Raw genomic sequence first — 25,754 nt, forward strand, 5'->3', positions numbered from 1 at the left:
TTCTAGTTATATAACGGAAGTGGTTCTTTTGTTCTGCTCAAGAAATTCCAATTGCAAAAAAAAATTTGCTACAAAGTAATAAACAACAATGAATTTGGAAGTTATAATATTTATAATATGTTATTTTTAATCGCTAACTGTAGAAATTTTTGGAAGTTTTTTGCATACATGCTATAATTAATTTGTTTCGGGATTTATTAATTTCTTTTTATTTTCGGATTCTACACGACTCGTCAGATTTTCTATCGTTAATAAGAGCAAAGAAATGCGAGAAATCATGCGAGCAAAAAAATTAAAAATAAAAGAGGAAAAAGTCAATTTATATGAACAGAGTTAAGAAACGTAACAAACGAAGAATATTGCAATTCTCGGAATGTCACAAAAATTGTAAAATAAATTATTAATTTTGTTGATATGCTATTAAATAATAAATTTAGATTTATTTTATAATTTATTCTTTTATATATATAAAAAATATGTATAATTTCTTTAATTTTATCATTACATGATTGGTTTTATTACTACATAACTAATTTATTTCCATTTATTATTTTATTGTCGTAGAAAATATGTCTGATTATTATTAATTTTGTTCTAACATATAAAAAAGTAAGTTTTTAAATCTCAAGACTTTTATACAACACATTTTCTATTTAATTACAAAGACGCGAGAAAAAGGCTCTCGTCTTAATGACTTTCTTAAAAGAGCTTCTCAACAACATGTCACTACTGACGAGATGCAAGTTATATCCCCTTTCTGCGAAGAAGAAAAGATCGCGGATTTCATTTTTGTCTTTTTTCAAAATCAAGATATGATTTGACAACCTCGACATGAAATTATCTTTTAAATAAAAGCGGAAGCGCCAGTTTTACAATCTGTGAAGAGCGGAAATAGGATGAAAAAAATATAGAATATCAACTAAATTTGCAATGCCAAATGATAAAGTTGCAATAAAGCAAAAAAATTGTTAAATAATATAATATAATTTAAATAAAATAATTATTAAAGAATATATTACATAAGTGATATAATATATATATATATATATATATATATATATATATATATATATAGAGTATTAGAAAATAGTTAAAACCGAATTCTTCCGTCATTGAACAATACATTGAAAATATTTTTTTATTGCAAAAGAAGTTCTGACTTCCATTAATATTAATAATTAGAATCTATTTTAAACAATTTGTAATTCACAACAAAATAAATTCTGTATTTCTATAATTTGAATAATGTCGTTTTAATGTATAAAAAACATTTTTCAGGATCGAATTAATTTGTAAAATAAAAACGTGTTTCATTTTATAGCTTTTGTCAATGTCGATTAATATCAACATTAATTCAATTGATTTTTCCTCCCTTTCTTTCAAAGGATCAATTAAATCAAACTCAATTAAATCAACGTTGAAAGCGATCATTATTGGAATCGTGGAGCAATAACTGAATAGAATCAAGATAGATATAAACGTTACTTATTGTTAGACAAGTGTCAAAAAAAAAATTGTACAGGCGTGTTGAATATTTCACGTGACAAATTCGTATTCTTCCTCGATACTTTTAAAGAACAAAAATGGAGTAGAAGAGAATATTTCTGTTAAGTAAAACTTAAAAAAGTATATGTAAGTTATAAAAATATGATATGTTAAATCGATAGTACATACACTAGAGCATATCTTTTATTAACGCCATTAGTCGTGAATCACAGTGAATTATAATAAATAAGCGAATAATATAAATACAAAACAAAGTTTAGTAAACAACTCACCGACTTCTCTCGACGATCTGTTTTCCATGACTGGTTCAGCCGCGTCGTCGTTACATGTTAATTCGGAGTTAATTCACACCGATTAATTGCACCTGTACTAATCATCTGCAAAACAAGACCACGCTTGTGAATAAATACGCAACAACACCAGTAAACTGTCATTCATTTAATTTAGCACAAATCATAAGCATATAAATGGGTAAAAAAAACTATTTTAAGCACAAATATCTCCTTACAGTTTTTACATCAATTTATTTATATCTGTACCTAGCTAAAGTATATCTTATCAATGCAAAGAAAAATTCATTACTGTGTCATTACCATAAATACTGATAGCATTATCAATGGCCTTGCGGAATAAAACAGTCGCATGACAAACAAAGCGAGCAGGATAACAAGAGCGAGGATGTCTCAAGTTAATTATTTCAAACAAACGCGTAACATGATGCACATAATGATAATATGAAGATAATATTCATAGAGATAATTTTTGTGGGTGCAAACAGTAATGGTATCGATTAATCATCGTCGATCTGAATCACTAGGTGGACTTGTGCATCCATCATGCAAGAGTGTTTAATTTTGACCGCCATGTTGCGACAATATCCATCAACATGTCGTCGGTTGGTTAGGTTGGCACTGATAAGAGAACTCGACAAAATGCGATAAAAGATATTTCACACTATTTTACGGTAATTGGTTAGTTTGCATGTCTTGAAAAAAATGTAAAAAATTTTGGTCAAATTAAATTGTAAATAAATTACTAAAAAAAATACAAATTTTTATTTTATTTTATCTTATTTATATGTTTTTCTTTTACTTTGTTTTTTATTATTTATTATTATTTATTTTGTTTAATTATTTTATATTATATTAATTATTATAATTAAAATTTATACATATCTCAATTTATATTTAAGATAATTTTGAAATTTTTAATTGTCTAAAAAAGCTATTTAAAAAAAATCTTTTCAATTAAGTTTTAAAGTTCAAAAATTTATAACTTTATCATAAACAAAGAGAGTTTTTATAAGTCTAAAATATCGATTTCTTTCATATTACTATTATAAACTGTTAAATATTTCAGACTTAGCAAATTCCTTTGTACAGCAAATTCCAACAACAAGCTATAACTCTACGTGTCTTAAATTTGATCTATTCTCAGTATTTCATTTCAACAGCCGTTGCATAATACCGAACATGCATAATCGCTTCGCATTAGCAAAGGGGCTACAAATGCTCGCAATTATACGGTTAATCAACACTGGAAACTACTATTGAATATCTGACAAAAAAATTAGTAATAAAACAACCCTTGTCAGAAAGATCGTTTTTCTTCTGAGAGAAGGAAAAGCTTTCTAGTTAATTTTTAATTTTACGTTTTTGGTAAATATATTTTTGAATGTTATTTCTTTTGTAATTCAATTTATTATTTATAAAATATAAACTAATTTATTTATTCATATCTAAAAATTTTTGCTTGGTTCCATCAACAGCTTTAATATTCAATGTAATATGCAGAATTTATTTATTAAATTATACATATACATATACAGGAAAAAAATAATATCATTTATATAATTCACTTATTTAGATTACATATGGTCTGTGGAACCTAACAAAAATTTCAAGTTGCATTCTTAAAAATTTCTTCTTCTTTAAACGTTTATATTTCACAATTTAACAAAGTTTGATTTTACAATCGTATTCTATCATATTTATTCTTCTGAAAAAAATTCGTTGAAAAATATAAATTTTTACCAGTTATAATTAAAAATATTTGAATGGATCTGAAAAATCTATATCTAGGTATTACAAAAAAATTAAAATTACATAAAGTGTAAAAATTAAGTATAAAAATCACATATTAAATGTAAAACTAATATATAATATATGTATGAAATAGAGATGTGTACATTTCCGTAATAAATCACGCGATTTTTATGCTTTATATAATTTTATATACTTTTTACGGTGCAGTGTATGGTCCACGTGTACAAAAATATAATATATAGTTCCAAGGTTTATATCATTACCGACCTGCTATAATCAATCAAATCAATAATTATAAAATAATGCAAAACGTATATCATACCGTGTGTACATATTTTACTGTCATATCCCATAGAATCATCTCATTTATAAGACGTGACACAGCGATAGAAATAGGCGCGCATTTAATCGCGCGTTTTACGGTCGGTGCATTTAACAGGGAGGTACGCAATTAAACACGCCGATGCAATTAACCGAGATGAATGCGGTAAATGTATTATAAAAGAAACGTCTCGTTATTTGCATAAGAAGCTCGAGCAAATTTCAGTTTTTGCATTTGTATCAACTTTCCCATGCTAATATACATACATATTTACTCCATTATGCATTAATTTTTTTTAATAAGAAAAAGATACATTTTTTTCTCTCTCATCTACATACTTCATACAGTAATAATATAAAAAAATAATATATCTCATATATTTAATACATAATATTTAATGAATATACTATATATATCAACGTATATATTATACAATGTTATACGTTATTAAATTTACGTCTTTTTAAAACAACAGAATTTTCATTCAATTTTCCAATGATACGCTCTTCTCTGTCTCAATGTAAATTGACTGTTTTACACAACAACAAATTTATGGAAACCTGAATGCATTTCTCGCGTTACGCTCTCATTCACTCGTCGAAGAGATTCGATGGTCGATCTTTTTGTCTATTAACTTTTATTATCACAGCATGATGTTACTTTCATTGGATCAAATCATCTATCTCGTTAAATTTTAATGGGATCCGTCACACTTTCAAAGTTATTTTGTTCAAGTTTACATTTCAAATGCTCCTGATATTTCTAAAATAATGCATTTTACAATATCTTTTGCATTATTTAACATTGTCTTTATTCTATTTATATTTCTCACAAAAAATGTCTTAGTTTAAAAATAGAGATTTTAATCATATTACATTATATAAAAAAATTTTGTAAATTTTAAATTCCACATACATTTTTCAATTAAAATAATTTGTTTTGAATACGCGATCTTATATATATACATAGCAAATCATTAAGAAAATTTACGGTATTACTAGAATATCTTAAGATAACCTCACAACTAGCAAAAAAAATAACGTTACTTAATGTACTTAGCAGTGGTTACGAAATCGCCGTGCATTGTTTTACATGAAATATTGTGGATTTTGCGCGAATTCGCATAATTATAAAACGAGCGTTCGATACGTTTATATTTGCTGCGTTTGATAAACAAACGACGAGTTACGTTTATTTGGTGCAAGAGTAACGTTGGTGCTAGTCCGCCAATTATCATGCAAATATTAATAATACAAACATTAATGTCGAATGAAACGATATTTTGCTCCCTCCAATGCATCTTGCAAGAAAACAAACATTTATCGATTTATCGCTATTCTAAACATTTTCATTTATTTATCAAAACTATAACTTTTTATCTTTTGTGTATTTCAATTGTATTTTAATATATCATATTTTTTAAGACACATTTTTTTTTAACTCTTGTTGACTTCTAGGATATTTTTTTTCTTTCTGTTTACTCATAAAAAAATGCAATTTGATATAATAAGTATCGTTAGGTATTATAATTTATAATGTAAGTAATTTAAAATATATACATCAGGATGTCTTATTTTAAACAGTTCAAGCGAATATCTCGAAAGCTGAGCCTGCAGGCAGGCAAAAATGTTTCAGACAAAAGTTGTATGATCTGGAAGGGAACAAATAATAGTAAAATCAATTTTTGAAAAAAAATCCGAATTTTTAAGATCTGACATAAAGGTTATTGTTATTTTTTAAAATCAAATTATAGGAATTTTTAAAAATAATATATGATTTCTTCTATAGTTATTGCTTGTAAGGATGGTTAGTTTTCGAGATATTCGGCTATTTAAAATAGAATACTCTGTATACAATAAATTTCTGATATGTTTCCTCTGTGCGTGCGTATGTGCCAAATATGCATTACATTCTTTTTTTCATACAAGTGAGTAAACGGAAAAAAAATCTTAGAAATCAACAAGAGTCAAAACGAATCAATTTCTCGGCGGAATGAAAATACAGAGCTTTCAACTGGATTGACTTTCATCAACTTTCTGAGGGATCGACTAGAAGGATTAGAATCATGGAAGATGGATGAATTTGAAATTCGAGTCGCTAATTCGAGTATTTGCATGATTTTATTCTCCTTTCTTTCAAGGACTAGGTATCTATTCATCTAGAAAAGCTTATTTGTGGTGACAATAAAAAGAAGAAAACGAATCTATTTGACAAAACTATAGTTTTAAGATTAAAATATATTAATAATAAATAATATATTAATAAAATATATTAAAACGTTAAAATCTATTACATGTAATGTTATATTTGTAACTTTCTTATATTGATGACCGGAATATTTTAGAAGACAATTCTATATATGTATATATATATTTTTTATATAAATTCGAAATGCATTAAACTGTGAAACTTTGCACAAACATAAAATTTTTCTATTGAAATTTGTAACTATTTCGATATCTCAATCTCTTAAGTCGCTAGTCTTTTTTCTTGGTTATCCGAAAGAACAACTGGTGCCCTTGGATATATCATAGCAAAAGCGATAAAGCAATGATAACACGACGCTGAAAAGCGAGAGATATGTTGCTAGAAACCGGGAAACAAAATAAAGTGATGATAACACGACTAAGGAATGAAAGATTGTTAGTATGCTGCAGTGCAAGCATTTAAAAAATATCGTTGGAAAGATTTTTATCGGAACTCTGTTGCATAAAGGAAAGAAAAACGAACAATAATTTTATGAATTTTTTTCTTAAGATGATGCTCATAAAAGTAATAATATCATATAATACAATATCTATCAATACAATATTTAAATAGGATATCTTATATATATAAACTTTTTGGAGACGCTCAAATATCTGGAAAGAATTTTTATTTTGTATTGTAGATATTATAAAAATTAAAACAAAAATTGATAAATTATTACTATAACTGCCATTGTTTATCGTTATTTCGTTGATCATTTATAGAGTTTTTTAAGATTTTAGTTTATAATGTGTCTGACACGTATTTATAAAAATACTCATGTATGTGCATATCATCCCAGTTTCAATTTGGCTGGTTCATCTCATATAGTCAAGATAATTAATTCAATTTAAAGTTGCTAAAGTTGCTGGGGCTTGCAGGTTCTCTTAATAAATTTATAATTTTTGTAATTTTGCCAGCAATTATAATTTCCTTACATTGAACATACCGTTTACAAAAAAGAAAAATAAATAGAAAAAAAGAAAAAAATAATCTACATCTTTTATAATACGTATGTATAACATGTTGAAAATTAGTTATTTAAAATTAAAGCGTATTAAAATTGAATTAATTTTTTTAGAATAAATATTTTTCAAATACTTTTTAAACAGGCTTTAAAGCTTCCCGCCCAAAGTAATATTCTTCTCTGAAACAAAAGAATAAGAGAGATTCTGATTTCCACTCGACGAAACCCAATCTACTAATTGGTGCTATGTTGACCTCTCGACACCTCTGAGAACATTTGATAAACAAATTGCAACGTAAAAGATGATTGAATCGATGAAGATGACGATAATCGAGTCAAATAAATGCATATTGTCATTTCAATTGTTTATGAATAATTTATCTATTGTTTGTAGCTTCAAAGGGCATTTAAAACGTCTTTGTGAATTGTAAAGTAAATTTATGTTAACGATGTTTACGAATTGCAGGAAGATGATAATTGAACGACAAACAGCTTCAAAGAGGATCCCATAAAATGAAGTGATATAACTGTTAAAATATTCAGGCAAATTTAAAAAAATAAAATTAATGTATGTGTAAATATACGTTAATAACAAATATTTTGATATTATAGTTTATATAATTTATACATTTTTTGTTTAAATAAGTCTTCACATGTGCATAATCTTATCATGTACATGCACATTCCATACGCATTATATGTATAGTATGCATGAAATTAGAAAATTCTTTTAATATTTTATATATGTATTAATATTTAACTACATTTCTTTTTTAAATAAAATTATTTTTTAAATTAATGAATTTTTATCATTCTGTATATAAAAATAGAGATTTTTTGTATCATATTTTAATTTATCTTTTTATAGAGAAAAGTCCCCTATTATGAGATAGGCTCCTAATATGCGATAGCGAGGTTTCTGCTAAACTAATAGGTTCTATCTTTGGTTTCATCATAAACTTATTGCCCTTAGAGTAAAACCTATCTAGTGGAAAATTCATTATTCGATTGTATGCACTCGCCTACTACAGTTTTCAATTTTGCACATAAACTTCCGGTAATCACGCAAAATAGATGTGGTATCTCATAATATAGGAGACTTTCCTTTACACAATACTGAGAACATCAAAACAAAATACGAAATTTTACACTTTACAAAATATTTCACACTTCCTCCTATTTCATATACCGAAATAGGTATGTTACGATAAAAAAAATATGAAATATATCGTAAAATGTTCACTTTTTTATAATTTTACAATATCTGAATAATTTTACATGTAAAATAACGAGAATTGATTTATGTGAAAAGAATTGCACTTTGAAAGGAATGTTCCATGAAAAAAGAATGCAAATTTACTTTGACATAGACTGTCATAAGAATATGTTATATTCATTCACATCATTGTCTTAAAATTAAAATTTTTTTGATTTAAAAGATTATTCAATATACTCGTTGTTACTTATAAAGTCTATCGTTATTAATTATTACATAGCAGTGTCTAGCTCTTATACTTTTCATTAAATTTTCAGCATACCTATATGAATAATTACTCCTATATTCTTGTTAGTTTGAAACACAGTTTCCAGCATAGACCAAGGTTTTTATCTAGAATAACATGCTCAAAAAACAATGATTTATATTATAAAATTTATCACATTATTCTAATTTCGAAGAACATTTATCTCCGTTTATGTTTATCGCTTTTCAATGTGTCTTATGAATATAGTTTCAAATTAAATTATATTAACAATCTAACAATTAATAATTTCAACTGTGTGTTACGACTTTATGATAATATAAAAGTATATTTAATATTCCATCAAACTATATAAAAATCATTGAGTAACAAGGAAAGTGGGCTTTGAAAGTCAAACATGCGGTTAATTGTGCGTGAGTTGACGCTACGTAATACTTAATTAACAATTTAACACAAATTATAAATTGTACGTTTCCACTCTATTTTGAGCCAGCGATGCAGTAATAAATAAGTAAATAAATAAATAATAGGTAGATAAATTAAATAATCTCAAGCTCTTCGACGAGCATAAAGCGAGTTAAAAAATTGAATATTCAAAGATAGTATAATTTTTAAGAGAAAAATACCAGAAAAATTCCGCGAATATTCTAGTCTACAAAATATTCAGACTAGAAAATTGAGAAAATGTAAATTGAGACTAATCGGCGAAGAGAAGTGAAATCCACTCACTAAACTAAGTCCAGAGAACATAAGATTGACAAACTAAAGTCTTAAGAAAGACAACGGAAACTCACAATGTGAGATGATTTTTAAGCGGCGATGATTTATATAATCGCGAGACAATGAAAGAACAGACCTGGTTCCAAATAACAGCTGGTTCGTCCGGTTGTCAACCGTTGACTGACTGTGAGTCTCCATTTGACTCTCAAAACCTACTTTTTCTTATCACTCGTTAATTTTAATATAAAAAATCTTTTATCTATTAACTAATCATTTATTTATATAAAAATATTTTATTTCAATAATAATATGTAAATAATCGACTACGCTCTTGTGTGATCTATAAATGCATCATCAGTGAAAAAATATCCACCCATAATAAAAATAAAAATTTTTAAAAATACAAACAACAAATACAACAAAAATTTTTTTAATCGTCTTGTTCTATTTATACTTAGAAAAAATGTATTTTCGTCTTGTTTAGAATCATCCTTGCGTACGTAGAAAAGAGGAGGTATTATTGCGCAAAAAATTATAATTAAGTTACGTTATTTCTTACAATGCAAATTTTTAATTCACGTCTCGCAAGACAAGAGATGTAAAACGAGAAAAACCGGAAAATTGCATCTGTGTTGCGGAAAAAGATAGAAAAAGAACGAAGAACACGAATTTTACACCCAATGGAAATCGCCGTGTAATGCCGTGGCGTCGACGACGTGGAGCGTCATAAGGCGATTTTCCGCACGTGCCATCAATTGTTTGCTCGCTTTTCCTTTACACATATTGTTCCATTTCGTTTCTAAGTCTTTTGTCTTTGCCAAAGTCAATTCACAATGTGTATAAAATAAATCGGCGACGTAATTCCGTCAAATTTTCGAAAAAATGCTACTATACTTAAAAATTTTGTTATTATTCATATTCTTTGATATAAAAGCATGAATGCATAATCACATATAAATGGTCAAAATTTAAATTGTTTGCGAGATATTTTATACTTTAGTCCGACATAAAATATGAAATATCTCATAAAATATTCATGTTTCGGTCTTATTTTGATGTTCTCTTACATACAAAATAACGAGATAATTCAAATAATCGATTTATATGCTTTAAAAAAAAACCTATATGCTTTTTAAAGAAAGGTATGAAATTTGCAACTACATATACTGTTTTTTATTCATAAGCTTTATAACATTAAAAAAATTTGTTTCGGGACTTGAAGAATAGATCATATCAAATCAAGTAAAAAACGTTTAATTAACATAAGTTAGAAAACTTTGTTTCTTTAAATGTGAAAGTTTTCAGAGTAAAAAATGTTTTAACCTTATGTCCGTTTTTTTATGTCCGAATTTTTCTGTATAAATCTATTTTCTTCCTCTTAATTCACATATTAAAATCTTAAAAAAATGAACATTTTGTGAAATAATAAAGGACAAGATCAGAAAATTTTATATAGAAACTTTTATAGAATCTTACATAAAATCTCTCTTATCTCTTTTCTTTGTAAAAAATTCAGAATTACGTACGTTTATACGTATAATATATAATTATAAAATTAATATATTAATTATTATATCTGTGTATTCGACCAGATAATATATTTCTACTCATCTAAAAAATTTTATACTGTACAACGGAGATGAAATCTTTGAAACAATAGCAATACGAGATACAATAAAGAGTTGCGTCAGTGTTTCATCTAAGTGTTTCTTCGAGGAGTTTCCGTGAGTTGTATCTTGACGATCGCGCTTCATCCGCGTCATCTGCTCGCGCGGGAAATTGCACTCGCCCGGCAAGATGAAGGAAAACTTCGAACTAAGTAAACTACGAACAAAGAAATGATCGGAGCTAGATGGATCTACAGATTTTGTAGGACGCTGGACAACTCATTTTCTTAACATGCTCAAACTTTAATTATAACATACTTAAAGCGATAACGCGTTATGATGATAATCAATTTTATATATATATCTTTACTTTCATCTCAAGCAGTAAACGATCAATTTAAAGAAAAAAGTATCTCGAAAAAGTTACCGATTGTGCTGGGTATATCTTTCTTTAGAACGAGCTTAAGGTATATAGACGTGTGCAATCACTATAATGGATCTCGCAGTGTGTGCACGCGTGTTACGCTTGTTCATCTTAATATCCGCGCCGCTGTGCTGTGGGTGGACGAGATAAAGCCTAATCAAGGAGATGCGGTCTTATCCGCGTCGCAAACTGAGACATATTGCACGGCGAGCTGTGACAACGATACGTGCATCGCATAATGCCAATCATGCGAATCACAGTACCCCATAACACTCGTAACTTCTCGCAACAACTTTCTCCATCGTATCGAGCCTGAGATCCTTGCGAAGTTTAATTTACTAAATTTTGTTATTTATATGAATTATATGTATATATACGTAAATTTTATTAGTTCTTATATTGCTTGTGACTCTCTCTACTCGCTTAGAGATTAAATTAAACAATAATATTGACTATTGTAAATGTCAATAAAAAAATTACTTAACACTAATTAAAGTTAATTAAATGTCAATTAAAGATAATTTAAAACTTTACATTCGGCAAAATAAAAATAATTTTTCTTTAAACCGCAATAACGCTACGTTTTATAGAGATTAATTGACGTGACGAAAAAAACATAAATGAGAACCCACGGCACATGACAAACACAGTGACCTTGAGTCGCTTCGCTTGGTATATAATGCGAGTAATTAGCGTGTGGCGTAATTGTCTGTTCAAATAATGAATGTTTAGTCAAGAATACCGAAATTATTCAAATATTAAAGTCAAAAATATAATCCTAATTAAAAAACAAACTCCAAATGTGCAAGCAAATGAAACAAAAGTAATTGAAAAAATACATATATGATTACCTTCTTCTGTGTGTACAGGTGTGTATTAAAGTCGAAGACAAAATGTATCAGAAACACTTATTATACAGATAACATTTTTCTTTCAGTCTCTTTTGTATAATTAATATAATTAAACATATTGTAATAAAAGTAATATAACAATTTATATATAACGTAATATAATGATACTAATATTATAAAAATACTAAAATTGAAAACAGAATCTCATTAAAAAAAATAAACTGCAGGTATAAATATGGAACGACAGCAATTTAGAAAAATACAGTGATGAGTAATTGCGTTTTTTGTATGTACAGGTGTGCATTCCATGAACACCCGAGTATTTATTACAGCCTGAGGGGAATAAATGCTTTCTCTCTCTTTCTGTTTTTCTTTATCTATACTAAAAAAATAAAATTGTCTGTTTTTTTTCGTGTTTTCCTGATGCTTCAATGAATATACTATATTCAAAATCATTGGTACATTTATTTTTATCGCACATGCGTATGTATGTATGTATATATATATATATATATATATATATATATATATATATATATATATAAACTATTATTAATGATATAATCAGCAAAAGAATAAATCTTTATAAAAAAATGACACAAATATCAAATAAATTTTATATATGCATATATATTAAATTCCGTAGAAAAAATAATTTAAAATTTAGAAAGTTAATATATTTTATTTCATATTTGAATAACTTCTGAGGACTTAATGTTGTATATTAATAAATTTAAAATAATTCTTTGTATAAATAATTTTATATTATAATTGTATATTTTGCAATTAGAATTTTACAATAAATTTTAGATAATATTAAGTTATTAATTTAGATATTTAACTGCATATTACAAATTATAAACGCGTGTTGTCGTATATAGTCGGTTAAAAAAAGATACATCCGAGAATCAGAATTTCGGCCAGCTGGAACTATTCTCGATGCCGGATCTATTTTCAAAGACGCCTGCTATACGTCCTACGCTCATCAAGTATCATCATAGCCGTGAAAACTCGAAATATTTCTTTCCTAACCTTATTCAAATTTTACCTTAAATTAATAAATAATAAGAAAAACAATATTTTTGTATAAATTTTATTTAAATTGCTTTTACAAGCTAACTAGATTTTATTTCAATATACAAAAGAATTATAATAACCTTCTTTAATAACACCACTCAGTAAAAATTTAATTTCTTTTCTTAATAAAAATAGAAAACTATAACTTCTCATGACTAATTAAAAAAATAATAAAATAGTTTAGATTGTTTACTGTAACATGCTTGATAAATATATGTATATATAAGTATATGATAATTAAATATTAAGAGGTTTATAAATATGTGAAAATTTGATATAAAATAAAATATGTTATTATTGAAATCAAATCTTATGCTATTAAAATATATTAAACAGCTGATACAAACTCATCACCAGCAATCGAGGGTTAATTAAATACTTAAGTATTTGCTTGTAATTTCAACGCGCAACACGAATTTTCATACATCTCTTTCTTCTTTCTACGAGAGGTGCGGTTTGGCCTCAATTATTAATTCTGAAATTATGCAATCACAAAAACAACACACAATAAACGGCCAACATATTATTAGATATTCTGCCTGACGTAATATGACCGAAGTATATACAGACAATAAAGATGACACTTTAACAATTTTAGTAAAAAATGGGGCTCTCAATTTTAAACACAATCAACATATCTGGAGCTGTCATTTAATTAATAAATATGTCATTTAAATATGTCAGTTCGTTATAATTAATATAAAAGTAACTATATTTGTAATATGATAGTATTATACATTAGAATATATATTATAATATTATAATAGATAAAATCTAAGAGCTATAAGCATAATTTTTTCAACATTTCTCTCTTTTTTTAAATTCTAGTATCGTGATTCTTTAATATTCTGTATGTATTTCAATATAACAAATATTTTCGTATTACGACTAGATTTAATGTCAGAAATTTTCCAATGCCTTTTTGGAGCATTTTTTTTTTAATTATGTCATATATTTTGACATATGCTAGTATTTTGCAATTAACCGCTTCCTACGCTATTATTTTCCACGAGCAAACTTCAGAACAAGTTTTTTTTATCGTTGTTCGTCGTCCAGCAAATTGACGTTATTACGCGGTTTATCGCGGCAGACCGCAATTGTCGAAACAAACACAGTTTGCAATTTCACAATATAATGCGAATTTTCTATTTCAATTTAGGCAGCGTTCAATTTATTCCGTTTACTTGTAATGTCGTTATAACAGTTCACAATTACAATTGTATAATCGCAATATATAAAAGCTTTGTATATTATTAGCCATTTAATTTTATGTTTTATATAAATAATAATTTAATTATTAAATTTAATATTAATAATAATTAAACTTCAACTTTATTAATATATATTAATGTTAATTTTTGATTGTATTTTATTTAATCTATTAAATTAATTTTATTATAGTTTATAATTTCATATTCTTGATCTTTAATTGCATAAAACAATACATTATAATTATTATATTTAATTAAAAAATGTATCATATTTTTATTCAGATAAAAAAAACTTTATATATATTTATTTATATAAGATTTAAGAAATAAACCTCTTTATTTATTTCAAACTCTTAGATGAAGATAGCGTCTAAAATATATATGCGTTCAAGGAGAAGAGTGCCAAGAAGAGAGAAAAAGATCTGATTATTTTTGCAGAGAGAGAGAGAGAGAGAGAGAGAGAGAGAAGAAGAGTACTTTAAAAAAGATTTCTATTGCATAATTAAAATATGAATAAACATATGTTACTTTGCGTAAGGCGCATATTTCCTATGAATTATTTAGTGGTAGTTAGTGTATCATTTTCTTTGCGAATCAACGACGCAACATATTTCAATAATAAATTTAACAGAACTCGTATTTCAAATGTTTATTTTTATTAACTTTATAACCGGAGAAATAAACATTTCTTCGAATGCAATAACCATGCTTTTGTATTTGTAACAGAGTTCGAAAAAACAAATTCAGTCGATCAGTTTATCATGGAGCATTTTATATTTAATTTTCAATTTAATTTCAAGATAAAACCGATAATTTTGAGTAAAGACTTAAATTTTGTTACAAATTAATTTAATTTATTTCTAAAAAAACGATTTTTTCATTTAATCAAATTTGTTAAATTTTTGGACAAATTGTTTCTAAATGTAACATTATAATTATTTCCAAATAATTCGCGAAATATGCGTATTTCATAATTATGTACATCATTATCTGTCAAACAATTTTCATTATCTTCCAAAAGGTTTTTGTTTATGTTTGTTAAAATAAAAATGTATTAAATAAACGTATTAAAATGTATTTATTAAAATAATGTAATACTCCTTTCGAGCTCGTTGATAAAATAACATAATTATAATAATTTTCATTGGCGTATAACAAAGAAGAGATGTGAAACAATACATTCCCTATTTTGCCGTTGTAAAATTCTTTTGCGAGTTTTTACGGTATATTAGCCGTTTTGTTAACATTTTAATCTTTTAATTTATATATGTACGCTTTTAATTAAATTGTACGCATATTAAAAGCTTGTTTATTTAATAAGATAGAAATAAAACTTTTATATATCGGAGCTGTTACACACCTTTTCCGTAATGTCGCAGCTGAACTTTGTCAATGTAGAAGCCTCAGAAAAAATACTATTTCACAAATATCGCACTCGCGAATATCTACACGGGCTCCAATTTTTTTTTCTTTTTGGCAGTGTTGCGATACCGTGGAGAATCGAGAAATAAGCTTTGTAAATGTTGACGACAATCGTCAATTTGAATTGCAATGAAACAAGATGCACGATTTCCGATTTACGAACGATTTACGTCACGCGATCTTGCAATGCATATAACGGTGGCAATGGTGCGAGGCGAGTATCCCGTAGGAGTGCAAAACCACGTGGTCGCGCAATTTTCGAGACGGAGCACACGGCGCAAAACGAAACTCGCGTATCAGCAGCTCGCTGTACACTGTCGCGCGACGCGCACTCAGTCATCGTGATCGTCCGCGCGCGTTATCCCCTCTTTGAACCCACCATGCCACTCTCCATTCCACGCGCCAGCGCACGCCGCTGATGTACATGTGTGAAATATAAAGTGAATTCGTAATCACATGCTACGCTCGATTAAAGGGGTACTCTAATAAAATTTCCCGTTTCTTTATATTCATCAGTTTTTATTAATTAAATATAATTTATATATTTAAATATTTATACGTTCGTAATATAAATAATTTATATACTTATAATGCAATATATGCTATTTATAACGTAGAATATGGTATTTTTGTTGTTTAATGTAATAAATTAATAATTCTCTATCACTGATCGATCGCAATCTTGTATAGTTGATCTATAATCGGGCGTAATTATAAGTACTGTAGTAATATATACACACATATATAATAGGGAATAAAGTTTTATTTCTTTAAATATACTTATTGAATGTAGATGGAATAAAGGGAATTTAGAAACCAATTTTTCCAATTACATTTCATGAATTTACTTCACCTTTCTACGAATTTATTGCAACTGAAGGAACATTTGTAGCTCATAAAAAAGGTATTACGCAGCACATTTCTCGGCGAGTCCAATTTCCAATTACTTTGCCGTTTTGAACACACATTCGACAATGACAAATTACTAAATCGCTGCAGACCTCGCGCCAAATGCATATCACGTTGTTAGACATTTAACATTTTATCAACTTTTATATAATGTACAATGGATTGTCGCATATAAAATATTAAAAATTGAATATAAAACAATATTTAAAAATTATACATATTTATAAATATAAATATAAATATATACACAAATATAATATAAATCTGTATAATACAGACAGGCAGTACATGCACACACATCACATATACGCGCACACGTATTGTGTGTATGTTTTCTATATATATTTTTGGTTATTAACTTTTAGTTATCCGAGAATATCAAATAACATTATATTGTTTAAATAGACAACTGTGGGAGTTAAGACATTCTCAACATAGTGCGGCATAGATCATCAGAAAGTGACTTAAAAGTAGAGTGAAAGGGCTCGCAGGATCACATCCCTCGAAGGCACAATCTCGAGATAAAAATCGAGCGAGCAAGCGAGCATAAAAGTGGCATTAAATTCGAATTGCTCGTATCCTGGCGCGCAAAACTTTAACGGGAGGCGGTCGTCTCTGTTGTCATAAAAAAAAAAATGGAAAGGCGTAAAGGCGCCGCGCGACACTCGAGATACAGGTATGTGATTGTGCATAGAGAATACGAGACATATTATGTATATGAAATATAAATAAGGGATTTACAGTTTTATTTTTTATTTGAGTATATAAAATGCAAAAATCCACTTGAAATTCATTTTGAAACGTTTGTATATGCGTGTGTGTGTGTGTGTGTGTGTGTGTTGTGTGTAACGCATGATTTCTATATGCCATTTTATACATATATAATTACGAGAGAGAGAGAGAGAGAGAGAGAGGAGGGTACAGTAAAATATAATTATATATGTATAATAAAACCACACATATATATATATATATAATAATTGTAATAAATCAAAATTATCATATATTATAAATTAAATATAATAAATAATGAGTAAATATATAATAAAATACTTAATAATTAAAATTAATTAAAATTGATAAAAATGATTAAAATAATAATTTTTATTTTACATAAAATAAATATTTAATTTGTATGTAAGTATAATGATAATAAAAACGTGATTAAAAATGTGCAGAAAATGTTTCATACATATTAGCGAACTGGTGAAAATTTGCATAATATTTTGCGTCATTCCATGACGGCTTTGTTAATTAACGAATCGTTGCCGCAAGGCGTGTAAAATGTTCGCTAAAATAACATTTCAATATAAACTTTCTGAAACAAGTATTTTTACAAGTGTAACGGGTTTCGCGATTCAACGCGAAAATATAATTCGTGAACAAATGTGCAAACACGTCTGAATATTTTATTTTATTTTTTTTTATTGTGCCATTTACGTAAGTTTATTTTTCGCAAATTTTCTTTTTTTTCATATATTCCTGAAACCATCATGAATCAATAATAAAATATTTATCAGCAATAAAAGTATAATAAATGGAAGATGTAAATTGAGAAATAAATAAAAAACTTTATTTAGATAACGTATGTATTTTATCTAATAAAATAAAAATTGCAAACAATTGCAATAAATATAGATAATTATAAGAAATATATGTCTTTCAATAATGTGTTATCAATTTTAAGATTTGAAAGAAGTGTACACATATATACCCCAGATAACATAATGTCCAAAATCGGGATATAAGACGTCTTAAAAACGTCATTAAAACTTTTAGACCGACATATTATAAGGCGTCTTAAAGACGTCATTAAGGCCTTATGTCCCGATTTTGAACATTGTGTTATCTGGGACCCATATACACGCAACACGCTCGCATGTCTCTATTTTTTGAACCTTCAATCAATAAGACATTCTTGACAAAAAATATTTCTTACAATTATTTATATTGACATAAATGCATAACTTATATGAACCTTGTTTTCTTTAATTCATAAGATTTTATATATTTTCGGGATTTCTCACACTTTAAATGTTCCGCGAAAATAGAAAATCTCTTGATCGCACGTTTTGTATGCAGAAAAATGTGGGCAAACATAGAAACCTTGCGGCGAAAATTCGGTCGTTTGATTATTTGCTTGGCAGATCAACTCTCTCGTGACTTCTCGCTATTGTCTTATCACATTTTATCAGATTCTTCAAATCGTCTTTTATCGTAATAGATAGACAGATAGTTTCCGATACGAATCGTTATTAAATTAACTTACGAGAGTAAAATGTATGTATTCGGAAATGTCGTCTGTATATTTATGAATTAATGTTAAATAATGATTTTCGAAAAAACATTTTGCATACACATTTGGGAGTCGATTGTGTATCTTGAAACGAGATAAAAATTACAAAAGTGAGGAAATTCACTAGAGTATCCATGATTTTATTTGTCAAAATCTGGTAAATCTGTTCACTTTTGTAATTTTCACCTCGTTTCAAGATATACTCGAACTCTTTATATTTTTATGTATTGTTACGTAGAAAACAGAAAATGTTCTCTACAAATGTTTTTATTCATATATTTATTATTATAAACATAAAAATAAAATGATGTACTTTATATATTTGCATTACATATTATTATACTTATATAACATGACGACTCCTTCTCTTCCTTTATCTCTTAATATTCTTCTCCATTCTATTATATGTGTTTTAACAATTCTCAGGTGTATTAGTTAAAATTTAATTATTTTTTACTCAATTACATTAATCAGATTCTATTTTAATTATATTTTATGTTATGTATAATTAGCGAGAGAGAGAGAGAGAGAGAGAATAAATTTTTATACAATCTATATATTACGTATACATACGTAGTTAACGGAATACACCGAATAATAAAAGCAACTATTTTTTTAACCACCAATTACAGGCAAAGTTTCTCGTTAAAAAAATGTCAGTCAAACTTAAAATCATCTTATAATCTGTTTTATCTTTAAAAAATACGCGCATGCCCAATAATTCTTTATTGATTTAATGTCATTTGCAATAAAATTTCTAAAAATTTGAAAGATTTCTCTGACAAGTAAAAAATAGATACAATAAATATGAGAAACTGATGCGCTACGTAAACTGTGTAAATAATAAATATATGTGAAAAATATTGTTAGAATTTGCAAAGTGACATGTGATGTACGTTAAAAAGAACATAAATGTCAACATATATATTTACAAGAATAGATACGATGTTATCAGTTGCACTGACTTTCATGCTTTTTGCGATCTAATTTCCATGATAATAATACTTTACTTTACAATGATAACTATAATTTATGTTGCGAATAATACCATGCATCGCCGTAAATTTCCTGAAAGATACGTTCTCGTATCTTCCACTCCACATATACACAGCCTTGACTCTCTTAGATTCGTAAAAGAAATTATATACTAAGATAAAATATGTATCAGTATGCATTCTGGTAAGTGTTGAATCTAAAAAATAAAATAAACAGAAAATTAAATTAATAGAAAACATAAGAAATGAAAAAGTATATAAAATAGATAAAAGCTAAAATATATAGAAAAGCTAAGAATATGCAAAAGATGTTAATAGATATAAATATATTAAAATAACATTTATAGTTAATTTTTCTATAATTTTTCAAGATTCAGTTTTAATATGTAATACATTTTTTCAGGCTTCATTGCAACCAATTTCCTTTTTAGCAAAAATTATAGACTTGTTGACAACTGTTATTTATAAAATATAATACAAATTCTTCTATTATTTATTTTTACTGTTGATGTTTATATATTAGCGATACTGATGAGGTCATACAAATTTTTATAAAATGACTGGTAATTTATCGACGGAGTAGAAAATAAAGACTTCAAAATTTTCAAAGGATAAGTGGTTTGTATTTAAACCTAGACATAGATTTAAGTATATAAACCCATGTCTATGTTTAAATACAAACCATATTAATAATATTTTGTAAAAAAAATTAGGACAACGATCGACCCAAATTATATCGTATGTGTATATATACGTGACGCGTACATATATAAATCTACTAGATGGAAGATGGAACAGGGTAGACATCTTTCGGATTTGTTTCACTAGTCAGGTAGTATGGAACGAATCGTTGTCTACGGGTGTAGTATATACTAGATATGTCCGTATTGCTTAAAATTCCTAAAAATTCCTGCACTTAAAATAAGATAAATATACATTAAATTGGGAGTTGGAGAAAGAGAAAGCGAAGATTCTAAATTCTAAGTGCAAAAACGGCAACGCGAACAGATCTACTAACTCGATACAAGATGGCAGAATTATCGTGCATCTGACTATCAAATTCCTCACTATAATTTTATAGTTAATGGTCAATATATAGAAAAGTGACGTTGATTGACGTTTGAAGTGACGTTTCCGTGGACAGATCAATGTTATGGAACACGAAATAAAAGTAATTCAAAAGCATAAATACATCCATATATAAAACACACATGAAATGAGTGAATATATTAAATAGCAACAAATAATCATAAATCAAGCATAAAATAAATTTTTTTTATACAGTGTATTTATATAACTTCTTAGTGATTAACTTCAATTCATTCTCACAACAATGACGTGTTACGAGAAGACGTAAACAATACCAACAAATATCGATACTTTCGTAAAATCTACAAAAAATAGCTTGAGAATATATCATATGCTATTAAATTTATTAAACACATTGAATGTACTGTAATTAAACACTTAAATGTTCTGATATTTCGCAAAAGTGTGTTTCATATTGATTTTCCTAACCATTACAAACTTCAATAAAATTTGCAAAACTTGTGATCCACAAAGGTGATAAAAAAAACGTTAAATATCGTAAAATACATCGAATATACTGTAATTTGGTTGAAGTGCATAGTTTTTACAGACACTTCTGTTTCCTAAAGTTCCGTAAGCTTTAAAAGATCTGAGAATGGGGTCCGAGCAAAGCTCTCAGAATAGTAACCAAGGTGCCAACAGTGGAAAAACAAGGACGAGTCAACTCAGACGTGGCAAAAGCGTTCCAAATCGTGAGAGAGTGCCAGAGGATACTCCACCAAGGTGTATCAGTCCTGGCGCCAGCATTTGTTCTGATTCCGACCTGCCGTATATTTCTTATACAGTGAATCGACCTATCGGAGATTCACCAAAGATGACGAACAAACAATCACAACTCTACAGAGGGAAGAGTATTGGAGCTGGGGAATTTTCGAGGCGGAAAAACAGCCCAGGCACAACAAATCACAAGTAGATATCATCGGGTTGTATAAAAAATATCAATTTTCAACAACTCTTCAAATATTTCCAATGAAAAATTACATATTAAGAAGATACTATAATATTCTTTAAGTATGCCAAGTAACAAGGCGTTCTCATAATATTCTTATTTTTTATACTTATAAATATATGTAAAGAAAGAGTACACTATGTGTCACGTGATATTTCGTTATTAGATACTATTTACTCTATCAGAATGTTGTAATAAAAAAATCAACACCTTCAAAAATCATATTTTATAACAATTTTATGTTACGTAGGATTTCATTTGATTTGATCTCTTTCCATCTGTTAAAAGTCACAGGAAAATGAATACGGACAACAGGGCACACAATATCGTAGTGGTGAAGCCAGCTCAAGCAGACCCTACAGCAGACAAGGATCCTGACATAGTGAAACTACAGAGTATCCCGATGTTCCTGCCGATCATGCGTGGCACGTTGAACCTACCACCGGGTGTACGCGATCCGGAGGTCCTGGAGAGGCTTGATCCTGTCGGTCTGTTCAATCTGTGCGCGCGTTATCAACATCATCTCAATACGAATGCGCAGATAATAGCAGCCGAGCAAGCCACTTTGTGTACCAATATGGAAGTGGAATTTGGCAAAGTGCTGAATCTCGCTGTGGATCGACAGAAGAGATTCGCTAGGTTCGCGGAGCAGATGAACAAAGTGCACGATCTCAGCCGTCAGCTCACTAGATGCCATTCGCTCCTCAATCAAACCCTCGAGAGCCTCGAAACGCTTAACAATCTGTTGCCAGTAGAAGAGAGGCTCGAGCCCTTCGTCTGGACCACAGGCTAAATACATCCGAATTATAGAAGGAATTTCATCGCTCTTATTTTTAGCAAGAAACTTGGATTCGATAAAATGTTCGTGTTCTTTCGCAAAGAAATTATGATTAAGAGATACAAAAAGCTTCGAGACATTATCTAACTTCAAGAAACTTCAATTAATTTCGTTATAAGTTTCATCCTCCATATTCGACTCACATTCAACATATAATCGTAACGCAATAAAATCAGGAAAATAAATTTAAAAAAGAAACAATCAAATATATGCTTTATTGAAACACAATTTATTGCTTTTGTATATTTTAAACATACCCTAGTCGCTTCTATTAGCCAATCGCTGAGACTTCAATTGTCTGTAGGCTGCAATAGCTTCACTCTGTCTCTTCTCTAGTCTTCTTCTTTCTGTTTCAGGTAAATGTTTCCTCTTTCCAGAACGATTAATCACTTTAGGAGCAGAAGAAACCTCTTTAGGACTTTCCAATAACGAACTCAACAATAAATTCTTCGGCTTTCTATTCTCATCCATTTTTTTGGACTTGATTTTTAATCTGGGTGGTTCGTGGGCAACTTCGCCAAAAATAACCTTGTCTTGCAACCTCTCAAACTCATCACGATTTTCCAGTTCCTTTTCTTTCTTCATACGCAGCTTCAGTTTCCGCTTATCGCTTTTTGTTAAGGTAGCTGAAGGCTCAGCTACCTTCTTTTTCCTGGTAATATTCTTATGCTTCGCTTGTAACGCTTCTACATCATCCTTTTCACGTTTGCATTTTGTTAAACCTTGAATTTCGCCAGTATTCGAATCCCGCTCAATCTGGACACCATACTTCTTCTCAAATGCTATTTCCTTGAGAAAATCGTGCGTTTCTTTGGACACCCTGTGCATGAATTGCCTACCGGACTCGCCTGGTCGCTGTTGAAATACTGGTGTAACTTTCTCTGGCTTTCCTTTTGGATTTGGTTTATGATGCTGTAGCCCCACACAGATAAGCGCATTCTTTTTCTTTCGTTTCCTCTTCGAGATGTTGCCGCTGGTCTTCGCAGCTTCCTTCAATTTAATCACGCGCTCCAGGCTCTTCGGGATCGCCTGCTCGTCCACGTTTTTCGGCGCCGTATTCGTGCACAATTCTAACCTAAAATCCGCTGCCAGCTCAGTATACAAATCATCTAAACTTCATCGCTCAAGTTCCAACTTTTTAGTAACTCACTCCGCCATGCGCTTAGCGCGCTGCTTCTCGGGATCCTTGACACCCCGATGCTTCTTCCCCGGTATCTTGCGGCCCATATTCGCGTTTTGTTCGTTCTCTCGTTCCGTCAATCCGCGTCTTTCGCCTCGCGCTCGCACGTGGCTTGTGTGGCCGCGTAAACAGCTTGTTTACAAACGTTCATTTTCTAGGGACGAAAATAATCTATTTTCTCTATATATAGGAACCTTATAAACTGTCTTACTAAAATTTCTAAAGAATTTTGGGTGCATTCAGTAGCACGACCGCTAAATATGATTGGTTGGATTTAAAGATTTAAAGATAAGAGCCAATGAGCGCGTTCAGCAGACCAAGCTGCTAAGTAGCAGTCAAACGTGATTGGCTCTTACTTTTAGAACCAACCAATCAACGCAGAGTATTGATAAGACGAACTCAACAGTTGTGTCTGCTGAACGCGGCCAATCACATTTTATAGCTACTTAGCTCAATTCATTCACAATCCAGTGTCCCGATTTTGGACATGCGTGCTGTCTGGAAAGATAAACGTGTGCGCAAATTCCGTTCTTATGAAAAATCTACAAGTTGATTGGCTAAGAACAATGCGATAGCCAATTATACGTTTCTCTTGCAAATTAATTCAAGAATCGAGCCCTTATTCTCCGTAAAACGGGATTCCATCTATCTAGCATATTACATCTATGGTTCGAACGTCCTAAATGTTATTGTTCCAACAAGAGGTTAGATAAGACTTCCTTGAATTTATTCCAACGTTATTCATAAGCAAAAACCAAGCAGTTATCTCATTCCGTTAATCTAATCATTCTACAAACAATTTTACTGCATAGCATGCATCTTACCCAGAATTAAAACAAATGAATTCCACGCTTCGATCGAGACTATTTGTTACTAAAAGACTGTATTGTTATCGGCGGAATATGTCGATACGAAAAGATGACGAGGATCGGGTCGATCAAGCAAAGGAAACTTCAATTGGCGATTTGGTGGAGCCGACCAATTGCTGCATGTCAGGATGCACGAATTGCGTATGGATTAAATATGCAGAGGAATTGAGTAACGTGATAGAGAGATCCGACATAGATCTGCAAAAAACCATCTTCGAGAAGGTGCAAGATCCTAATATGAGAGCGTTTCTAGCGATGGAACTGAGGTGTCGGAAGCTGATAAAATAGAGCGAATCAATAAAATAACGCATCAATATGGATAGTGTGAGAAGAGGTAATTCGAAAGAAAATACACCTGTGGTATTTGTAACCATTAGTCTAAAAATCCACAAGACAAAAGAATTATGATTGCTGCAGAGTACCTTGTATATATTGTAAATTGTAAATAAGGTTCTAGGCGATGAATATTATTTTCAGTTTATGTAAATATAACATTTTCGAGATACATATTGTATAATTATGTATATATATATATATACGTTCACAATATATTGATATTATATATTACTTTTGTTGAAGTTAAATTATAAGTTTACCAAATTAGAAGAAACTTTGCTTCGCATAGTAAATGATTAACAAAAAAGATTTTTACTCGATCCAATTGGTCATATTATAATTATTACGTTTACTACGTTTCAACCATTGTATAGCCATTGTATAAATTTACTCTATATTATTCGCATGATTTT

General features: G+C 28.9%; 3 protein-coding genes across 5 annotated transcripts in view; 1 reads left to right on the plus strand and 2 right to left on the minus strand.

Annotated features, from left to right (window-relative positions):
• Positions 1-16,198, minus strand: part of LOC139807923 (uncharacterized) — a 60,772-nt gene extending 44,574 nt beyond the window's left edge. Inside the window, exons 1-2 of one of the 2 annotated variants that reach the window (XM_071769420.1) lie at positions 15,819-16,198; positions 1,779-1,883 (exon numbers count right to left, since the gene is read on the minus strand). The gene's annotated coding sequence lies outside the window, so the exon portion shown is untranslated. The remainder of the gene's footprint in view (positions 1-1,778; positions 1,884-15,818) is intronic. The other variant, XM_071769421.1, reaches the window with a different exon arrangement.
• Positions 16,199-20,975: 4,777 nt separating this feature from the next.
• Borcs5 (BLOC-1 related complex subunit 5) lies at positions 20,976-23,184 on the plus strand. 2 transcript variants are annotated; one of them, XM_071771497.1, is made up of 3 exons: positions 20,976-21,643; positions 21,720-22,078; positions 22,407-23,184. In XM_071771497.1, the coding sequence occupies exons 2-3, from the start codon at positions 21,765-21,767 to the stop codon at positions 22,909-22,911; spliced, it is 819 nt and encodes a 272-aa protein (XP_071627598.1). In that variant the 5' UTR covers positions 20,976-21,643; positions 21,720-21,764; the 3' UTR covers positions 22,912-23,184. The 2 variants fall into 2 exon arrangements, with proteins under 2 accessions (XP_071627598.1, XP_071627597.1); XM_071771496.1 differs by having other exon boundaries at positions 20,979-22,078.
• On the minus strand, positions 23,153-24,601 carry LOC139808948 (coiled-coil domain-containing protein 137). Its single transcript, XM_071771492.1, has 2 exons — positions 24,107-24,601; positions 23,153-24,031 (listed from the first exon to the last, which is right to left on the minus strand). The coding sequence occupies exons 1-2, from the start codon at positions 24,181-24,183 to the stop codon at positions 23,215-23,217; spliced, it is 894 nt and encodes a 297-aa protein (XP_071627593.1). The 5' UTR covers positions 24,184-24,601; the 3' UTR covers positions 23,153-23,214.
• Positions 24,602-25,754: the final 1,153 nt, after the last annotated feature.

This window comes from Temnothorax longispinosus, chromosome 2 (genome assembly GCF_030848805.1).
Source record: "Temnothorax longispinosus isolate EJ_2023e chromosome 2, Tlon_JGU_v1, whole genome shotgun sequence".
Lineage (NCBI taxonomy): Eukaryota > Metazoa > Arthropoda > Insecta > Hymenoptera > Formicidae > Temnothorax > Temnothorax longispinosus.

Excerpts from the sequence above, each read along its gene's own strand:
- LOC139808948 (XM_071771492.1), bottom strand. The coding sequence starts at position 24,183 with ATGGGCCGCAAGATACCGGGGAAGAAGCATCGGGGTGTCAAGGATCCC. Across the intron at positions 24,032-24,106 it reads CGCGCTAAGCGCATGGCGGA|GTTAGAATTGTGCACGAATA; the intron begins GTGAGTTACTAA and ends AGCGGATTTTAG.
- Borcs5 (XM_071771497.1), top strand. The coding sequence starts at position 21,765 with ATGGGGTCCGAGCAAAGCTCTCAGAATAGTAACCAAGGTGCCAACAGT. Across the intron at positions 22,079-22,406 it reads CCAGGCACAACAAATCACAA|TCACAGGAAAATGAATACGG; the intron begins GTAGATATCATC and ends ATCTGTTAAAAG.